This window comes from Tachypleus tridentatus, chromosome 7 (assembly GCF_004210375.1).
Source record: "Tachypleus tridentatus isolate NWPU-2018 chromosome 7, ASM421037v1, whole genome shotgun sequence".
Taxonomy (NCBI): Eukaryota; Metazoa; Arthropoda; class Merostomata; order Xiphosura; family Limulidae; genus Tachypleus; species Tachypleus tridentatus.
In genome coordinates, this window is record NC_134831.1 from 50,652,534 (window position 1) to 50,672,764 (window position 20,231).

Below are 20,231 nucleotides of genomic sequence, written 5' to 3' on the forward strand. Positions count from 1 at the left end.
ATCCAAATCATATTATATGTTTTAGACACGAATTATATGAATTTCTTTTTGAAAGTAATTCAAGCTTTAATAGAAACGTAATGAACAAGGCATGATGAACAACCCCTTTCGTGTGAGAAAATAATTTAGATAAAACAGTGAAACAACAATTTCAAATAACAATATTAAAAGCCTTTAATAAAAAAAACAATTGTGTTCATATCATGCTATCTTAAATATCAACAAAAATTGCTATTTAACAAAAATGTTGATGATTTTAAAGTTTATAAATATTTTTTGTTAAAGAATTGTTTGTTTGTTTTGAATTTTGCGCAAAGCTACTCGAGGGCTATCTGCTCTAGCCGTCCATAATTTAGCAGTGTATGACTAGAGGGAAGGCAAATAGTCATCACCACCCACCGCCATCTCTTTTACCAACGAATAGTGCAATTGACCGTCACATTATGATGCCACCACGTCTGAACGTTTTCTTTATTTCCCCGCACAAGTAGATAATACGCAACTTGCGTATGACATGATCTTGTCGATACCTACCAGGAGTAGTTAAACAATGATTTAAGTTATTTTATATGTTGTTAGTAAATGTAGCATTGAAATTGTTATGAGTTAGATTTTAGTGATTATACCTAACATATTTGTAGGCAAACGGCCTTCCAATCACAGTATCTAAAAATACCCTATACTCTATCATCATTTTAACCATAAAGACCATTTAGGACAAAACAGTCTTAACTGTAAAACCTTTTGATTTTTTATCTTAATTAGTAAAAACACATCTTAAGTTATATATATTCACTTATCACTAATTTTTAATGAATACTCTATTTTTCAGCAAATGAGGCAATTTTCCTACGCCATTACGTGTTACTGCTAACCGTAAGAAGAATAATGTGTTCGGTTGCTTGAAGTCAGAGACTGTGGAGTTTACAAGACGCAAATCGTTGCGCGTATGTTCTGTTAATCGGTCACGTGACACCTATTAAAGCGGGAAAATATGTTTTGAGGTACATTTAACTTGTAGTTCTATAATTTCAGACGTCGTTAAATGCGTGAATAATCGTTATGATAACTCATCTTTGTAATACATTTCTCTTCGCGTACTTTCAAATTCTATATAACAAAGAAATGTTATGGTGGTGAAATCCCCAAACTTAGTATTGACAAATTTGTTGCTAAATGTTGTTTTGTTTAACTTAATGTTTGGTATGCTTCATACTTTTCAAATAATGTAGAGGTTATATGAAATTATATAATTAATATTGACTTCTGCTCTTAGAACCTCAATGCTTTAATTTCTGGTTGTGTTCTCGCATTTTATGTCTGTTTGGTCAGGTTTTTGATAATAGCCTGTAAACAGATTGCTTCTGTTTAATATTCGAATACATTCTTTTCGCCCAGCTTTCTGAAGTCGATCAAACATATCTAGGTAGCCATTTTTAAAATTATCTCAAATATTACCAAAAATACACTACATTGGTTAGGAATTGCTAGTTCAATCGGTAATCTGAAAAATCTCTTTCACTCAAATTTCGTCTTCTACCGACAGAAGAAAATAAAGTCATGAATATGATGACTTATCTTGTCTACATCTTATGTGATCGGGTCACTCTTATTACTAAAAGAGGAATACCAACCACGAATATTGACTTCAGCAATTGTTATTCCGAACAATTATCTTCACATTCACGCTTCTTGCTTTATTAACTTACTCATTTAATGACTATTATCGTGAATTAAAAGAAGCAGATTTTCGAATTATTATTAATATATTAGTAAAATAAAACTCAAACTGTATTAATGCAACTTAAATGAATGAAAACTGTATTAAAACATTAAAATAATTATTATTAATCGGCCCCTGCCAGGTTAATATTATATAAGGTTTTGTATAGTGCTCTCATTTTCAGAAACACAAATAAAATCTTGCTTAATATTTAATTTATTTTAACAAATGAGAGACAAGTACAATTTCAAGTTCGAGCCTCTGTTTTTCTTTTTAATCATGCTGTCGTATTCTGTTTTGTTTGTTTGTTATTGAAATTCGCACAAAGCTAGCTATCTGTGCTAGCCGTCCCTAATTTAGCAGTGTAAGACTAGAGGGAAGGCAGCTAGTCATCACCACCCACCGCCAACTCTTGGGCTGCTCTTTTACCAACGAATAGTGGAATTGACCGTTACATTATAACGCCCCCACGGCTGAAAAGGCGAGCATGTTTGGCGCGTCGGGGATGCGAACCCGCGACCCTCAGATTACGAGTCGCACGCCTTAATACGCTTGGCCATGCCGGGCCCTGTCGTATTCATTCATAACATTTATTCTCCTATTCGCACTCATGACATTCTGGTGATATTACTCTGCTATCTATGCATACAAACTGGGCTTTTCTACCACTTTACAAAAGTTAATGAATTCATTTATTTCGATATATCTACACATTTCCGAGCTTCTAATGACATTTGTTTCAACCATAAAATGAAATTCAACTGTTTCAGCACAAATGTGGTTCGCCGAGTCTAATCTTCCTGCGTAATATGATTCTGAGTGATATTAAATAGTCCACAAAAAAAGACTCATTAATCCTTAGTAATCCAGAAGTATTTCTTGCAAATCGCCGTTCTTTAATATAAAAGATATGGCTTGGCAAAGTTACAATTAATGAAAAAACAATACAACTCTAACATAACTTTAAGATAAACGAACCTAATTTCTTCATGTTTAGTTAATAATCACACAGGTTTACAAAATAAAAACATGCATTAAGCCATTTTTATTTCATTTTTCCGATATACATACTTTTTTCTCAGTCACATCCATATCTTTTTTTCACCACTAGAACTTTAGACAAATTTTTCCTTTTAGAATTTATATTTTACTAAATTATTTTTACTAGGTTCTCTGGGACGAAACAGTACAAAAATACAAAAAGTTTCAAACCATCATACTGTGACTGCTGTAAGAATCATTACAAGTACAACGTAGAGATTAAATCTTCTAATATATATGACATAATAAACAAGTAATTGCAAAACATCTGTGGTTTGTTAATGGTTTATAAATTATATTCAAAGCTTATATGTAAAACATTTTTACATTTAGTGGTTTGTTTTCGTTAATGTTTATTAATTGTCCCAAAGACCCTAAAAAAATCACACTCCTGTTTGTTCAATTTAAATCACACCGTTGGTCAGTTTAGTCGCATGTCTCGTGGCTTTTGTTCAGTTAAAAAATGTATATTTAAGTACAACGGTCAATCTCAAACTTTAATGAAATAAGCAACGTTTTGACAACTACTGTGTCTGCCAACTCCCAGCCAGCTTAATAAGCCTTGATGTTGGCTTTGAATAAATAATAGATATTGCGTGATTTAGAAATTAATGCATTACCTAAAGTTCGCTGATAGGGTTTTATAATAAAGAGTAAATTTCATAAAATTTCACTAAAAGCTTATGAAACCAAAAGTACATAAGCTTCAAAACTTCACGTTAATGACTTCTCAGTGGCCTTTCATAGACAAACAATAAATATAAATGATCACAGTTTTATATCAGGTTTCTTATTTACCTTAAACAAAATATTGCTGAAGGTACTGAACAGCGTCTAATACACACGTAGCTAAACGGCCAGCTAAAAAATCCATAGCTATTCCTATTTTTCTACTATTGACCAGAAAAGGAGTGAATCATGAACATTCGCTACCACAACGGATTTCTACGCTTTGAACGAAGTAATGGGATAAACTGTCACTCTTATAATGCACCTACTTTGAAAGTGCAAATCCTGTTTGGCAACATCACAGTAGAAACTTAAAAGTTTCAATGCGCCACTTGTCCTGATAACTATTAGTCTACACTCGGCCCTGATGGGAGATACCTCAAAACTAGATAGGTTGTTGTGTAATTTGTCGTTTCGACTTCAAGTTCGTAAATATTTTTGTGTAATGTATAAAGACAAAATAAGAAATTAATTCACTTTCCTGGAAATGAAACCAGATCGTGTTTATATAAATTACATATTTCTGTAAAATTTCCTGAACTTTAATTTGAATATTTCAGTGAAAGATTTGATAATAAAAGTTGTTGAAATAGTACATAGATTAAGCCTGATGCTTTCACTCACAATATTCATTTGTATTCTAGATTTTCTGTACATTCAAGGATTATAATGCCTTATCACAATTTAACAAGTGGTTACTAATGGGTTTTTGCCTCTCTGCGGTCAGCGGTTCGGTATTAGGCATAGCGCAACGCCATCTGGAAATACTTTTTCTTCAAAAACATTTCCACGCAGGCTATATTTAGAACCATATGTGTATAGACGTCCCTAATTTTGAACTGATAGATTATAAGGTAATCACTTAGCTAACAGTACCAATAATCAACTCCTGGGTTATTCTTTTCTCACTTCCACTGTTATAGCACACCCACAACCGCAAATTACTTATCGCGTTTTCGCAGCAATGGACACCAAACGATAAACCTACAGATTCACAATCCGAGTACACTAAACACTAGGTCACGTTCAGCCTTATTACAGAAAATATCAAAATAACTGTAATCGCTTAATAAACATATCATAGTCATACCCAACAATATAATCTTATCACTAAATAAAGACTTTGAGTGTCATCACTATAAATCTGTACATAACAGTTATCATTTGAAAAACATAATCACGTTATTACATTTAATCTCATCATAAGATAAACAAACGGGGTGTAGAAACTCAAAAGAAGATAATAACAACACAGTTAGTTATCAGTAGAAAATATATTATGTACCTTGCATAACAAATAACAGTTTCACAGTTAACCATACTTTAAAACTGTTTCGACATTAAACTGTGAAAATGAATTACTTTAGTCGGTCGTACTTAAACTCAATTCAGTTTTGTTAACTATTTCATCGGTATCTTCCTTTCTTTAGTCAATAAATGCTAAACTCCCGAAAACATTTTAATACGAAATTTTACAGTTTGCAGTAACTACAAAGCTTTCCTAGCAACGTAATGCATTAGGAAAACCATACATTCTTTGAAGCGTAGGATATTCACACACGTCATCCTTACAAATTTCAAACTGCTAGAACTATGCATATCAAAAAGCATATTTTTCAATTGCTCTAAACTAGTTAGAACAGACTGCCATTCAATTCACAGCCGCCTTTCTTGTTCGTATCAAGGAATCAAAGTATTTTCAGTATATTGTATCGATTTAGTACCTTAAGAAAACACCGATAAAGGACACTCTTTGTGTTTATATAGAAAATAGCGTAATAAAGGATTGATGAAAACAAAACCAGGGTTAAAGACGATGAAAGGTACACACCTAAAATAAATTTTAAAAAGGGGTGAATCAGTAAACACCAAAGTAAAAGTCCACATAAGACCCTAGAGTCCAATCAACAGTAAAGTACTGAAAATAGAAAGAGATGTTTTTGATAGTCCCGCCCTACCTCCAAGCAAGTAAATACACAGATTTGTGCTACAACTCTTTGTGGTTTTCTGGTAAATGTTATGGATATTGTATCGTTTTTATTGTTTTTTGCCATAAGTTATTCTTTTACAATCAAACATACTTGACTTTAATACTAAACACATACACGAACCTCTATACAGTTTGCAATAATGTAGTATGTACATTTACTCATAGCGCAAAATTAACAAAATATTTCGTTATGAATGTTGAAAACCTCACCAATTGTGACATGTAATGTTCATTTATACTCTGCACCCAATATCCATACTCTTTGTTTCTATGGTTAATTAACAAGACAGCCTCAGTATGGAATATGCTACACCTGTCCACCTACACTATAAGGGTCATTAGACACTTTCATCAGCTCGTCACTGACGCGACAGGCTGGAGCAATAGTTCCGATGACAATGATGACTATGGTTCCAGTTACAACATCACGCAGACATTGTAGATTTGAACATTTCACATCATTACACACTGTTTTACATTACATTCTTGCTTTATGTTCGCTGTAGTTGTGCTTTCTTCGTGTTTCAAGTACAACGCTGTATTTCCTGTTTGTGTTACTTCCTCAGTTTCTCTCTTAATAACACCCTGCTACAGATAAACAAAGGTGTTTTTGTAGTTGATAAATACAAGACCATTATCTATGCTCAAGTAATTACAGTTTATAGTAGGGATAAAAGCAACTATTATAAGGACCCATACTTTCAGAAGAGGAAGTAGAATTGTGGAGGAAACAAGCACCAGATTCTCGAAAATGAATAAAATTTTTACAGTGAAGTCATAACCAGAGAAAGTTAAAATCAAGTTACCGATAAAAACCGAAAGCTAAGCCAGGACATCAAGAGAAATTAAAATATATTTATAAATGAACGAAGAGATAAATGGAAGGAAGAATAACAGCTGAATACAATATAAGGTTGAGTCACAAACTTGCAAATGAGGAGAGTTATAAACAATGGAAACTATATAATGAGAAGGGAAAATATATAAAACAAAAATATGGTATATGGCGAAGAGAAAGAAAGAATTACAAACATTACTATGATATTCAAAACTTAAAAAACGTTTTTAAGGATGAATAGCCATAGATGTTAATAAGAAGTAGACAGAGATGTGAATTTCAACATTATGTGAGAGAAACGAATGGCAGATCTAATAGAAATAGTGAACCAAATGCGGAATCCATCGTAAATTTTAACTGCTAGAAGAAACATAGTAAAGTTGAACAATGAATTAAATAATTATTTATGAAAAATGCATTAAGAAGAATATAGTATAGACAAGGACGTAATGAGAATAGCCTTCGTAATGTTATATATAAAAGAAAAGACAAAGTCCAAAGGAAAACAAAACGTATAAATTCTTCAACGTCGTCGAACTATTTTCAGACATCAGACAACGAAAGGCTTAATAAATGAGGAGTAAATGCCGAACTTTGGCTGATATCGATTTACACAGTGGGTTCTATTGAACTGAATACTTCAACGTATTTTGTATTTAGTTTTAAGCTTAAAAACTAGCTTAACGATAAAAGAGAACAAAAGCATTCGGTCTAAAAAAGATTGTGAATGAAAAGAAATAACTGAAACATTGAACATACATTTTCAAACCACATGCTGAAATAACAGCTAATATACTTTCATTTTATATTTATCCCCAAATATTGTTAGACCACATAACAATCGTAGAGATACATATAAAATATAGAAAGAATAGATTATATTTGACAGGTTTTTATTTATGAATTATAAATTTCTTTCTTACAATCTTTAACTCGGAAACTTGTTTTTATATGTATAATAGATTTGAAAATTAACAAGCATGCCTCACTACAAATGGCCACAACAATATAATTGTTGTTTGTCGTTTATTGACGCTATTTGCATCAAACAACAGATAAGAGAAACGTAAAAGTAAAAGTATTATAAAATGTAGAAATAAATAGAGTAAAAACGAAACAATGTCCACAATTCGGATAAAAGAGTAAGTGGAATTCAAAAGGCCAATGGCTCGTAAAAAGTTAAAAACACAAGCACGTTGTACAGTGTCACCATCACCAATGACACTTTCCAATGTCAGGGGTAAACCCATAGAAAAACGACGGCACGACAGTAAAACGTGGGCAATTGTGAATTAAGTGTCATAAAGACTACACATTAGGAAATTAATCCCATATTAAAAAACTTTGACCAATATGTAGCCTATTTAAAACCATTTCCTACTTCTAATCTTTATGGAAACAAGACAACCAAAGAATAACAGAAGGCCTGATCTAAAAAACCTTGTTGTTCACCCCATGTAGACTGCCAATTGGAGCGAATCTGAGCCTTCAACATAGTGCTGTATTTCATATACGGGATAGGAACGGTTTTGACAGCACTAGTCCAGACGAATTTAGCCGCGGTGTCAGCGATCTCCCTTCCATGAATATCGGTGTGCCAGCTATCCAGAAAATCTGGATACGAATAGAAGATAAAGAAAAGGAACTAGTCGTTGTTAAATATCGACGATAACAGGATGAGAACTAACACTAGCAATTTCAGGGCCTATATAGAGCTAAAAGAGTCAGTGCAAACAGTACAATCGGTGTACTGCATAACTTCTACATAATCCTTGTCAAGAAAAGCGTCACGCAACTCGGCAGTGAACACAGAAATTGTAGAGGGAATCCTGTAAGCAATAACCAAACCACAAAAGACCACAGCAGAGCACGCAAAGTCACCTGATTTCGAACCACTCGTATAAACAGGAAGGATTGTTCGAAAGATGTTCAGCAAAGAGAAAACGGTATTTACAATTCGGAGTACTTGCCTTTCTCAGGTGACTCAAAGAAAGGTCACAAGTGTGGACGGTAATAGCCATGGCAGAATGAACTTGTCAGTGGACACAGTAACGTTATTCAATGACAGCCCAACTCAGCCAGCTGCACCTGGATATAGGACCAAAAGGAAGAATAGTAGTCCGTCTATACTGAAAGAACATACCCACTGAGGAAGAAAAACGCAACACCTGGTTGGATGCTGTGGTAAGGATCGAAGTTTAATATCATACTGCACAGAAAATTACAAACGGCGGAGGTGAAGAAGGGATTTTTGGAGTCGGTGTACAATCTCTGGACTGGTGAAGTGTGGAAATCCACTGTTGAGCCAAAGTCCCAGATGGTGAATGGGGTCCAGCATCTCCAAGACTGAAGTCCTTGCAGAACCATAGACCAGAGACACATAATCCAATCTGGAGAAAATGAGGGCACGATAGATAATAAAGTGGAAAAGAGGACACGAAGGATGTTCAGTGCCATCTTACACTGGATACGTGGCTGCATGATGTGAGGGATGAAAATTAGCTTACTGTCAAAGATAAGCCCCAGTAGCTTTGCCTCAGTGACCACAGGAAGAACACATCACTGAGACGGAGCCTGGGCTCAGAAGATATACCCTGTTAACAGTAAAAGTGCATTCAAATGGTTTTGGAGAGGAAAAAGGTAAAAACAACTTGCTGTGGTCCACTTCCACAATCGACTGAGGGCAGTCTAAAGCTGTTGCTCAAAAAACCTCATGTTCATCAATTGACACGAGATGTGTGAGTTGTCGACATAGAGCCCGTTTGCAACAGTAGGAGGAAGTTGTGTAGTGATAGCATTAATCTTGATACCAAAAGGTGCGAATAAACAATTATTAAAAATAAAACAGTGTAAGAAATAACTGTTTTTCAAATTCAACGTGTTAGATTTTTAAGATCATAATACTGTAGGTACTTGAATTACATAAATGAAAGGACATTTTAATATTATTATAAATCATTATTTTCCCACAGTCATTAAGAAAATATAATTATTAGGTGCATTTGTTCCTTTACTTTTTATTTGTATTAACGATTACATTTTTTGAATAACAATATTCATTTACATAGTGAGTTATTTGGCTTGTAACCAGCAGAAGGATCGAACTCAGAATTGTAAGTTTATAATCCATCAAGACCATTGCTTAACTACCGGGAAGGACATGATATTTATTTTTTAAATTATTATTATAAAATACCAACAGACAGGTGTTATAAAACGACTGTTAGACTTTACCTTTAACTGTATAAAATGTAATGAAAATATAAGGTTAGACTTTACACTGAAATTACGCATCGATAAAAATACTATATCTAAAATAACAGTCCATAATTTAATTCGCTTTATCAATGAAACACAATTTTCCTGTTAAGGTGTAGTGATTTTTGATGGAAAGCTTTAAAAATATTCTTTTCACTAGAGAATCGACCCCAAACACAATAAACATTGTTCAATTGAGTGTCTATTAATTTAGGAGAAATAACACAAAGTGGAAATAATTAGCTATGAAACAAGATAAAAGTGATGCAGAAAGTAGTTACATAAACTGTTAGGGTACGTAACTATATGTAGGTGGAGTAGATTATGTTTTCTATTAAATAATTTAGTAACCAGATTCTGAGCTTAATATTAAGCGAGTGGAGATTCGGTTAGATAATCGTTGTCTTGGCGTCACTGTTCCCTTTCATTACTACACCGGTCAGGCGTAGCTTGTGGGTTATCGTATCTAGACTGTTAATTCAATAGTTTAAAGTTCACCCTCCGTTATCGCAAAAACACTTCTATGTTTTGCAGCATCATGACAGGATTTAATAGCGATCGTCAAATCCAACAATTCAATCAGGTAAAAATGGGTGACACTGTCTCTCTGCCTTTCCTCTAGTTTATCCGCTCAAAAATATATACAACTACATGCTCGTGTAGATTTAATCGAAACTCTAAAAAAAAATCAAATAAACACTCTTATATTGCTCAACATATTTTGCTAGGGTATCACTTGGAGAGGACCGAAAGAGACACCCGTCTCCAAAGTTCATCGGGGACCCAAATTGACAGTCTCAAAGAAATGTTTCTAAATTTGTAGACAGGGAGGATTGGTACACAGCGTAGGGTCTACAGCTGATTTAGGCAACCCACAAAAGGTCTGCTTTCTATGAGCCCTCCCCTACAAAAATAAAAAGGAAAAGAAAGAAAACGAAATTGTAAAATAATGCTTCTGGTATTTTGTATTTTCCAAACACTTTATTGTCATTATGCCAAAATATAATCTTTTAACGTTTTGAGATATTATATGGGACCCATTCACTCGACTTGTTATATTTATTTCGCCAGTTATCGTTCAGAACTTACTAACCTCGCTAAATTTAAAAATAAACTGTAAACGAAGTAGACGTTTTAAAGTAGTCTTAACATTCTAAGCAATTTTGTTCTTCTTACGTTTTCTAATCTTTACTTATACATCGTATACTTATTAAGTCATTATTTCTTACTACACAAATAATATACTTTGATGTTAGAAATTAAGTACTTTTCATCACTTTCACTTTTGAAATTTTTTAAGTATTGCGCATTTTACAGTTTTTATGCAAATTAATTTACAGTTAGATTTTATCCCCACAAAAGTGAGATTAATGCATTGTTATACATATTTCAAATTAGGCAATACTCTAATATTCGTAGATATTTGCAGATTTCAACCTATCAGTTTTTGTATATACGTAGGTCAAACAATCTTCTACAATAGAAGTCGGACTCGTTGTTTTTCAATGTGCAGTACACTCTCATGACCAAACTGAAGATGTAATCTTAAATAATCCTTTTAAGCATTTACTGAGATACGCCAATTTTTGTTTTTATATAGGACACTTGAATTAAAGCTTTAAGTTATTTCCACCTCTCTACTGAAAGGAGTTTCAGTCTACTTGACTTGTTAGCTAATGAAAATTTTAACAACTGTCGCTTTTAATATTTATTTCTTCTTTGTCTTTTTTTATATAAATGTGTATTAATATTATATATCATATATCCCCATTATATAGAAATGGCATTAATAAATTTTCGTTTGTAGCGTCATCTGGTGGAAATCTTATAAATTTGTAACATATGCAAGTAATAATAGATTTGGGATTGCAGCATGAATGTTATGAAAAGCATAATTATGCATTATTATAGGAAATTTCTCTACAACCATACACCTTTACAGAAGCTTATTTAGTTAATTAAACAGCCACAAGTTTAACATCAGTTTCTATAGGATAAGTGAAAGTTATCTAAAATATTCTTTGTATTCAAATTTTTCACTTTCTTTAATCGTGGTGTTATCGATTGACAGCAGCGTAATCTGAAACCAGTTTGTCAGTAAGTATTTAAAAGAAAAAAAATATGAAGGCTTAACGTTATTAAAAATGTCACATTTTTTCTGTTATGTTAAGAGTAGGGAACATTACATAGAAGAATAGAATGGACACTACAACAACTGCTCCTTTTTAATAATTAATTCAAAATAGGAACTAAACAGGTTACAAATAATTACAAAGAGATCAATTATTAATTTCCTTAATTATATTCGTTTTCTGTTAAAGTACAATAAATTATTCTTGTTTTCTTTTTGGTGTTTTTATCTTCAGCTTTCCAATATGAATAACAGGTAAAATACGGCTAACTAACAGCTGAATGTTAATATATTTCTTTTTCATGAGGGTATATTTTTTGGTTCAGTTGTATTAATTCTTGAATATTTCAAGATGAAAACCGAAGAACTATGTTCACTCTTTCACAGTCGAGTGTAATATAATGTTAGCGTGCCTAGACTATGAATCCGACGGTTTATGGCTCACGCACGCCCGTTGCTACAAAATCGCGCTCCGCAGTCTAGTGTCATGGTTGCGCTATTAGAGTGTTGGCCAAACAACTTCCTCTATTCGATCAAAAACCGCCGAAGACTTACCATCGGGTTACTGGTGATTAACTAGCTGCATTCCCTCTAGTATATCAGTTTAAAATTAATGATGGTTATGCACAGGTAGTCCTTGTGTAACTATGCGCAGTAATAAGAAAAAAATCTTTATAGCATTATGTATTAAACGTTTGATATATTTAACATTTCTCATTGTGACCAGCAGTAACTTTGAGTATTTGTACAACTACTGTCTTTATATTTTAATTTGGATGTCACATTCCAGTTTTACGCACCACGTATTTCACGTTAAACATGGTGAACTACAAACAGGTTGTGACTAGAGTAACATTCGTTATATAGTGCAATGTTTTGTCATCCTATCTCATTTAAATTAATTTACACATTACCTGGAAAAAAGTCACGGATAATATAGAACACACGAAACAAGTTGCACACTTTGTTTTGATCAAACTCTTGCATATTCTATTCTGAAGTAACTCCATGTGGCCAATTTCGAAATTCTTTTTAAAAACTTCAAAAATATATTATTATTTTCAACAGCCATGAACATGAACATGTCATTTTACCATCTCGGTTCGTAGGATTACCCCAAGTCTTCTTGATCTCCAGCTTAGGTATTCAATTTTTGTACATTTTCAAATTCTTAATTTAGATTTTTGTTTTGAAAAACTCTAACCGTAATATTTAATTATCAAAACATTGTGATCCCCTACTTTTGTTATCCTACAATATTATTTCAAAAATTGTTTATTTATAGATCTTCGGTGGATTCAAGAGCGCACTCACATACTTTCAAACCACTTCATCAAAATAAAAGTAGGAAGAGTCCAACAATGAAATAAAACACAAAGACCTGGTAATTTCTATATTGATGATATGATATTCAAGGTAATGAAATATGAGGGATGGAATCACGTAACTGCCCGACTTGGACAGGTGGGTTAAGGCGTTCAACTCGTAATCTAAGGGTCGCAGGTTCGAATCCCCGTCGCACCAAACATGCTTGCCCTTTCAGCCGTTGGGGAGTTATAATGTGACGGTCAATCCTACTATTCGTTGGTAAAAGAGTAACCCAAGAGTTGGCGGTGGGTAGTGATGACTAGCTGCCTTCCTTCTAGTCTTACATTACTAAATTAGGGATGGCTAGCGCAGATAACCCTTGAGCAGCTTTGCGCGAAATTAAAAAAAAATCAGGTAACTTTTACCTTTCTTTGTATAATCTTTATTAGATGCAGAGTGATTTCTTGTGTACACATTAACTATTTGTGTAATTGCCGGTGACATTTTGACAAGATGAAACACAGACACTGTGGTCAGTCCTCATGATACAAAAGGGCACTCTGTTAATGTCGACCCGTAAGAACACTGTTCGCAGAAGTTTGTGATGACATGAAAACATTTTCGGTTTTTGTCAGTTTTATGTACAAAAACAAATTTAGAAAACAGAAGATGATTCATCTCTATAGATAATGGAATATTCACACTAAAGACAAAGCGACTTTTAGTGAAATACACAAACACTGTAAGCAAGATAGACTACTGTCTCTTACAATGATTTTATCTATTTGGTAGTTAAAAAACAGAGACTAGAAACTTCTGGTGGTGATCAGAGACGAAACTAAATATTGATGTACACTTTGTATTTAAGATAACTTCATTACACATCAACATTAAACATTGTTTTATTTTCCATTTGCCTAATAATAATAATTGTTTATTCTTTTGCTACATGTATTCATTATGACCGGCCTTCACAAATGATAAGATAATCTAAACTTTAAAATTATCTAAAGTATGAAGTGAACATTTAAAAGAAATTTGTATCGTGAAGTACACACAAAATGTGTTCGTACCATAAAGTTGAAGCGATACATCAAGTGTAAATCCCCGTCGCACCAAACATGTTCGCCCTTTCAGGACAAAATAAATATTATAGATAAAAACAAATATGTATCATAGAATGATAATTATACATTTCTTGCATTTGAATCATAGCGTACAATTAACCTCTTTAGTACCGTAGTCGAGATAACTCGTCCAAGCCGATCGGTAACACAGTGCCACGGACGAGTTAATTCGTTCTCAATAATACCTAACTTCAACGCTAGATGTCAGCATCATACATACATTTGACCTACTTACAAATTGTTTCACTTTCAATCCAAAATGGCGTCGCGAAAAAGTTACAAAATGAAGAAGCATTAGAGTTGTATTGTAGCAGCTGAAATACTTGGCAGTCAACAGGATAAACACAAAGCATACATGTATCACGAGATGAAACTCTATACCAAATACTTTTGTATCAAGTGGTGAGAAGTATGTAAAAAAATAAAAAATACACAAAGATTAAGGAAAACTACTTCTTATACAAGTAGGTAAAGCAATATGCGTTTTTCCTCGTGACATAATTTGTAGTATTCTAAATTTCCTTTGAATTAGGAATGAAGCAGCGACCTTTATTGTATTTTACTTTACATTTTAAGTTTTTACGTTGAAATACTGATAATAATATGATTTACGATAATACAGTCATTTCTAGTTTATTTTTGTTTCTAACAGAAAAAACATATGAGGCCGTAAAACTCTGTCAATGTTTAGAGTACAAAATCAATATTAAAGTTAAACGTGAGATTCACTAAAACTAAACCCTTATTAATTCCTGAAAAAAGGTTATGTTTCCTGAAATGTCACAATATACATTTGCAATGAAGAGTTGAAACAAAATCAGAATCTTTCCTAGTAATATTTCCAAAACATATATAAAGACAGTTAAGAAAACAAAATCATAGGTTAGATAAAAGTAACATGTTGTTTTAGAAAACAAATAACTTAGTTTTAACATATAGCATGACGAAATTTACAAAACGAAAAGAAATACAAAAAACAATTTCAGGCCATTGCATGTCATTAATGGCTGACTGAATACTTTCATCCCGCCCGGCATGGCCAAGCGCGTTAAGGCGTTCGACTCGTAATCCGAGGGTTGCGGGTTCAAATCCCGCTCGCACCAAACATGCTCGCCCTCCCAGCCGTGGGGGCGTTATAATGTTACGCTCAATCCCATTATTTGTTGGTAAAGAAGTAGCCCAAGGTTTGGCTGTGGGTGGTGATAACAAGCTGCCTTCCCTCTAGTTTTACACTGCTAAATTAGGGACTGCTAGCGCAGATAACCATCGAGTAGCTTTGCGTGAAATTCGAAAACAAACAAACAAACTTTCATCCCACTCTATTTCATAAAACGGCGGCGGGTATCGATCAAGAGACAAAAAGAAATGTTTATATGTTTTCTACAACTTTCATTTTTAAAACATTTGTTTTAAGTTTGCTCAAGTTTGTTTGTTTGTTGTTAAGCACAAAACTACACGATGGGTTATCTGTGCTCTGCTCATCACGGGTATCGAAATCCGATTTCAGCGTTAATTTTGTTACAACTTAAGCGAGATCGAACTCTGGATTCAAATATCAAATGAAATAATCGATAAAAGTTTTAATTTGACCATGTGTTTTAGTTTATATTGTTTTACTTTGCCTATGGTTCAATTTGTGTATTATAGTATTTGTTGGTTACTTCTTTAAATATTTCAAAGATAAAACACTCAATAGTACATTATAATATATAGTATTTGTTGGTTACTTCTTCAAATATTTCAAAGATAAAATACTCAATAGTACATTATAATACTTCCATAATTATATGTCAACTTCCTTATTTCCTTATTGTATTCGTTCCTAGAAAAGCTTAATTATCTGAGTTATATTCTAAGCATTCACAAATAATTCAGTAAATGCAAAAGTCACGTAGTGGTGGCTCTCCAACTTTTAAAATTTCAAAAACGTCCGTCTTAGTTTGTCTGTTGTAAAACAAGAAGCTATGTGATGGGTCATTTGTGCTCTTCCCATCGCGGGTATCGAAACCCCTGATAAGCCTTCCGAGTTACTGTTGAACAATTAATGGATTATATCTTAGTATAACCATTACAACTAATTAGCAGATTCCCCAATCATTGTGAACGTTAGAAAAAGCAACAAAAATAACTAATCTGTTGAGTATGACATGTTTAAAAATAGGCATAGGTACAGTGTATCATTGTGGGAAAATAAATGTGTAAAAGAAAGGAAAAAATAACATAAGGGTGGAAGTCTAAGGAATAAAAAAACACCACCACACTGTTACCTAATGTCAAAAAAGTAACTTAAGAAAACCCGAAAAAATTAACTTAAGTTGTATTTATTACAGAAATTACGCTCAGAAGAAATAAATGTATGAAAAATCTGAGTAAAACCAAAACACAAATTACTTATGAATATATTTTTATATTTTTTGTAAATCGCAAGTTTTTCAAAAAATTTATGAATGTTGCTTCGGAATTAAGGGTAAAACTTATTACTGGTTTGAATTTTGCGCAAAGTTACAGGAGGGTTATGTGTGCTAGCCGTCCCTAATCTATCAGGGTAAGATTAGAGGGAAGGCATAGTCATCACCACCCACCACCAACCTTTGGGCTACTTTTTTACCAGCAACTAGAGGGACGGCTGAAAGGGAAAGAATGTTTGGGGTAATGGGGATTCGAACCAGCGATTCTCGAATTACGAGTCGCGTGTCTTAACCACCTGGTCATGCCGAGCTAATGTAAGAAAATTTCCAAATAATACATATGCCAATTTACACCAAAATTGTTCATTTCAAAATCGTAATATAAATTCTTATATATATTAGTTAAGTAGAGTAACTAAGATAGAGCATAATTTTTGCATCAGAGTAAATCTAAGACTATTTTTTGTTGTTTGAAAAATTTAAAATTTTTAGATGTTCATCAATTTTTGCCAGATACTTCCTTACAGTACTGGCATTAAAATCTTAAACCCCCTGTCGTTCAATTACACTTCTTATAGAGTACAATTACAAGTAACCACAACTTACCTAAACAAGAAAGAATAAAATATTACATTTTCAGACTGTAGCTCATTAAACGAATGAGTTAGGAATGTTATACAATGAAACTCTAAAGCTGACCAGCATTATACTTACAAGTCAATAATCTGATCGGGTTTTGAATGCATGTATTGTCTGTCTGTTTGGACGTAAGTACTCGTTCATTGTGAACACCAGGCGTATAGTTAATATAACCATTACATAAACGATAAACATAATTTTTAATATGAAATAAATTGTAAATATAAATAAGAGAATAACAGATATAAACAGATATATTTAATCCTAAAATTTTAAAGATTGAATCGATATCATTTTGTCGATAAAATGTTCTGGCAGCTTCAACTTGACTCTGCCCTCTCCTATCAGCAAAACTCCGAAAAACTGTTGTCAGTGTGAAAAGTAAAGAAAAAGGGACACAAGCTGATATAGCTTCAATTTCAAGAAAATCTGAAATATTTTTCAATATGTATACCTAAGGAGAAAAAGAGATCTTTGTTGTCATTTTATCCTAAACACTAGTCACCCAAACACACGTCAATCTTAGAACACATATTTCCCTCTTCTACTGAATATACCTGGTACTGACGTTCCAAAATCTGTAAATTTAAGGGAGTTCACCTAGTTTTACAAATTAATTTCTAAAATATAATTTATTATTTTCATACATCATGATTTGTTACAGTGGAAACTTTTATAATAAATATGATTAAAATTGACTTTGTTACAACGAAGACGCTACTTACACATATTTTCTCCCAGTAACCAGACTTCAGGTTTTGTGTGAAGTTCTATAAGTATGGGTGGAGTACAGACCAATAAGACCAACAAATCGGCAACACTCAGATTCATCAAGAAAATGTTGGTGGAATTGCGTAATTCTTTTGTCCGGCACACTACGATAGGAATAAGAATGTTACCTGTTGCTCCAACTGCTAAGATTATGCTCAAAATAACAGTTGTCATATTTCTGATGGTGCTAGGAAATTCTAACACAACTTCTTCATTCACCTTTACGGAAATTGACGAACAGTTCGAAGTCAGACTGGAACCATATTCGTCACCTAACTGGCCGCAGTCCGAAATGTTAACAAGAGACGACTTCAACATCATCTTTGATTCTAGGTTTCTTAAAATAACGGCATGGTATTTCTTCAGAGGTTTCCGGATTATTACACTAGTAAGTGGAAATATAATCAGGATATGATGTTTTTCTCCAAAGGCGGATAAAGACTGGTGTTATAATTTTTACGTTTAATTAGCCTTTCTTTATCAACAGCGAACTATTACTAAATTTACAAGTGTCTTGAATAAAACTGTATTACTAAGAAACAAGTGTTCTGAGGAGATAAAGCGTTCTTTATATTACCTTTACTCGATAGTATTTTATTTTATTTGTTCATTTCTATCTATTATGCTAAAGAGCAGTCCAATTAAACGTATTGTTAAGCATCGCTGAGTCAATCTTCAGCTGTCGTCGCTTCCACTTCACTCTCTCGTTAGTTATTACTCGCTTTCTTTACGAAATCCAAAGTACCAACGTTCAAATACTGCTCACAGCTCCATCTGGTGAAGAATCTAGCTATTGATCTTGTGGTCGGTCAGTGGTTAACTGCATGTACGAACGGCCTACTGTGTAATACAACTTTAACGCGAACTTTTAGGAGCCAATGACAATCCAGCATTTTAAAACACGTCATAAAGCTAGCAATATTGTCACAAATACAGACCCAGTTATATAAGAAACTTCAATGACATACTAAACAGAAAAATGTTAAACTGCGAAATATAAACAAGCGTGATTGAACTACTTTCCAAAATACTATTTTGTGTATATTAGCATCTAAACATTTCTACTTCAAGAATCACTATTAGAATTGTGACACTTGGCAAAAATTTATGCTGAAGTTATTTATCTACGAGTTTCACATCTCGATCTGCGATATATATATACCAACCCAAATAAACACTTCACTTATTATGTAATTAAATAATGATAACGTGTTTTTAAACAAGTTCATTACTTGTTAACACTGACATCAGTTAATATAAACTAGTGTTTGTTTGAAGTTAAGCAAAAAACTACACAAAGGGTTATATGTGCTCTGCTCACCACGGGTAACAAAACCCTGATTCTAGCGTTGTAAGTCCGCAGACGTACCACTGTGCCACTGGAAGGCGTAAACTAGTGACTTCCAAATAAAAAGGACTGAATACGCACAAGTACACACCTGATAACTAGTCAGTGAAGACGTTCATTGAAATATTTCTATCTTAAAAAAAACAGCTAGACAAGTTAATCTGTAACCAACGCTTTCCTTTCGCCAACTGTTTTGTTTATTCGTTCTGTACTATTTTGTTTTTCAACAAAACCTATTGTATCTAGAAAAATACGATTCAAATGAAATTTTAGCTCTTTTAGTTGCTGTAACATAAAAAAGACGTTTTCTTTTTCATTAAGATATTATTGTTGAAAAAAAGTAAAATGAGAAAATACAAGATTCTTTTCTCTTAAGAGTAAGTTTAATAATTTTCAAAAATAAAAAATTAAAGTATAACATAATAGGTTTTCAAAAAATTAAAATAAGTTAATGTAAAATGACACCTCTTCTTTAAGTAAATTATTTTTAGGTGCTTCACGCCTTTCTTTGGAAAAGTACCTTCCCTGGGACAGTGGTAAGTTTTCGGATTTACAATGTTAAAATCATGGGTTCGATTTTCTTCAGTGGACACAGCAGATAACCGATCTATCTTTGCTATAAAGAAGACACACCTTTTTTGTAAAGGTTAAAATAGTTTGCTTTCTCCCTAGCTTTCAGTTTCAGTTATCATGAGATGCTCGTTGGATAATCTGTAATTTGGTATCAATAATAGTGCAAAGCTAAGCTGTATTTAGTCTCGTTTCCGACTTCTAAGGATAAGTTTCCTTTACTTAGTTTGGCTGAAGGATTTTTAGTAATTTGTTCCTTTCCTGCACTCATGATCATCAATCACGTCCTCAAGAGCTCAGATACTGAACGTGATATATCACTCACGTGACACCACTTGTTTGTTAATTTT

At 33.1% G+C, this 20,231-nt stretch overlaps 1 protein-coding gene across 1 annotated transcript in view; it reads right to left on the reverse strand.

The window, feature by feature from the left end:
* LOC143257673 (growth hormone secretagogue receptor type 1-like) overlaps nt 1-18,635 on the reverse strand; it is a 91,249-nt gene extending 72,614 nt beyond the window's left edge. The window contains exon 1 of the mRNA XM_076516714.1: nt 17,918-18,635. Within this exon, the coding sequence (XP_076372829.1) occupies nt 17,918-18,284 (367 nt within the window). The 5' untranslated portion in view covers nt 18,285-18,635. The remainder of the gene's footprint in view (nt 1-17,917) is intronic.
* Between the last annotated feature and the right edge of the window lie 1,596 nt (nt 18,636-20,231).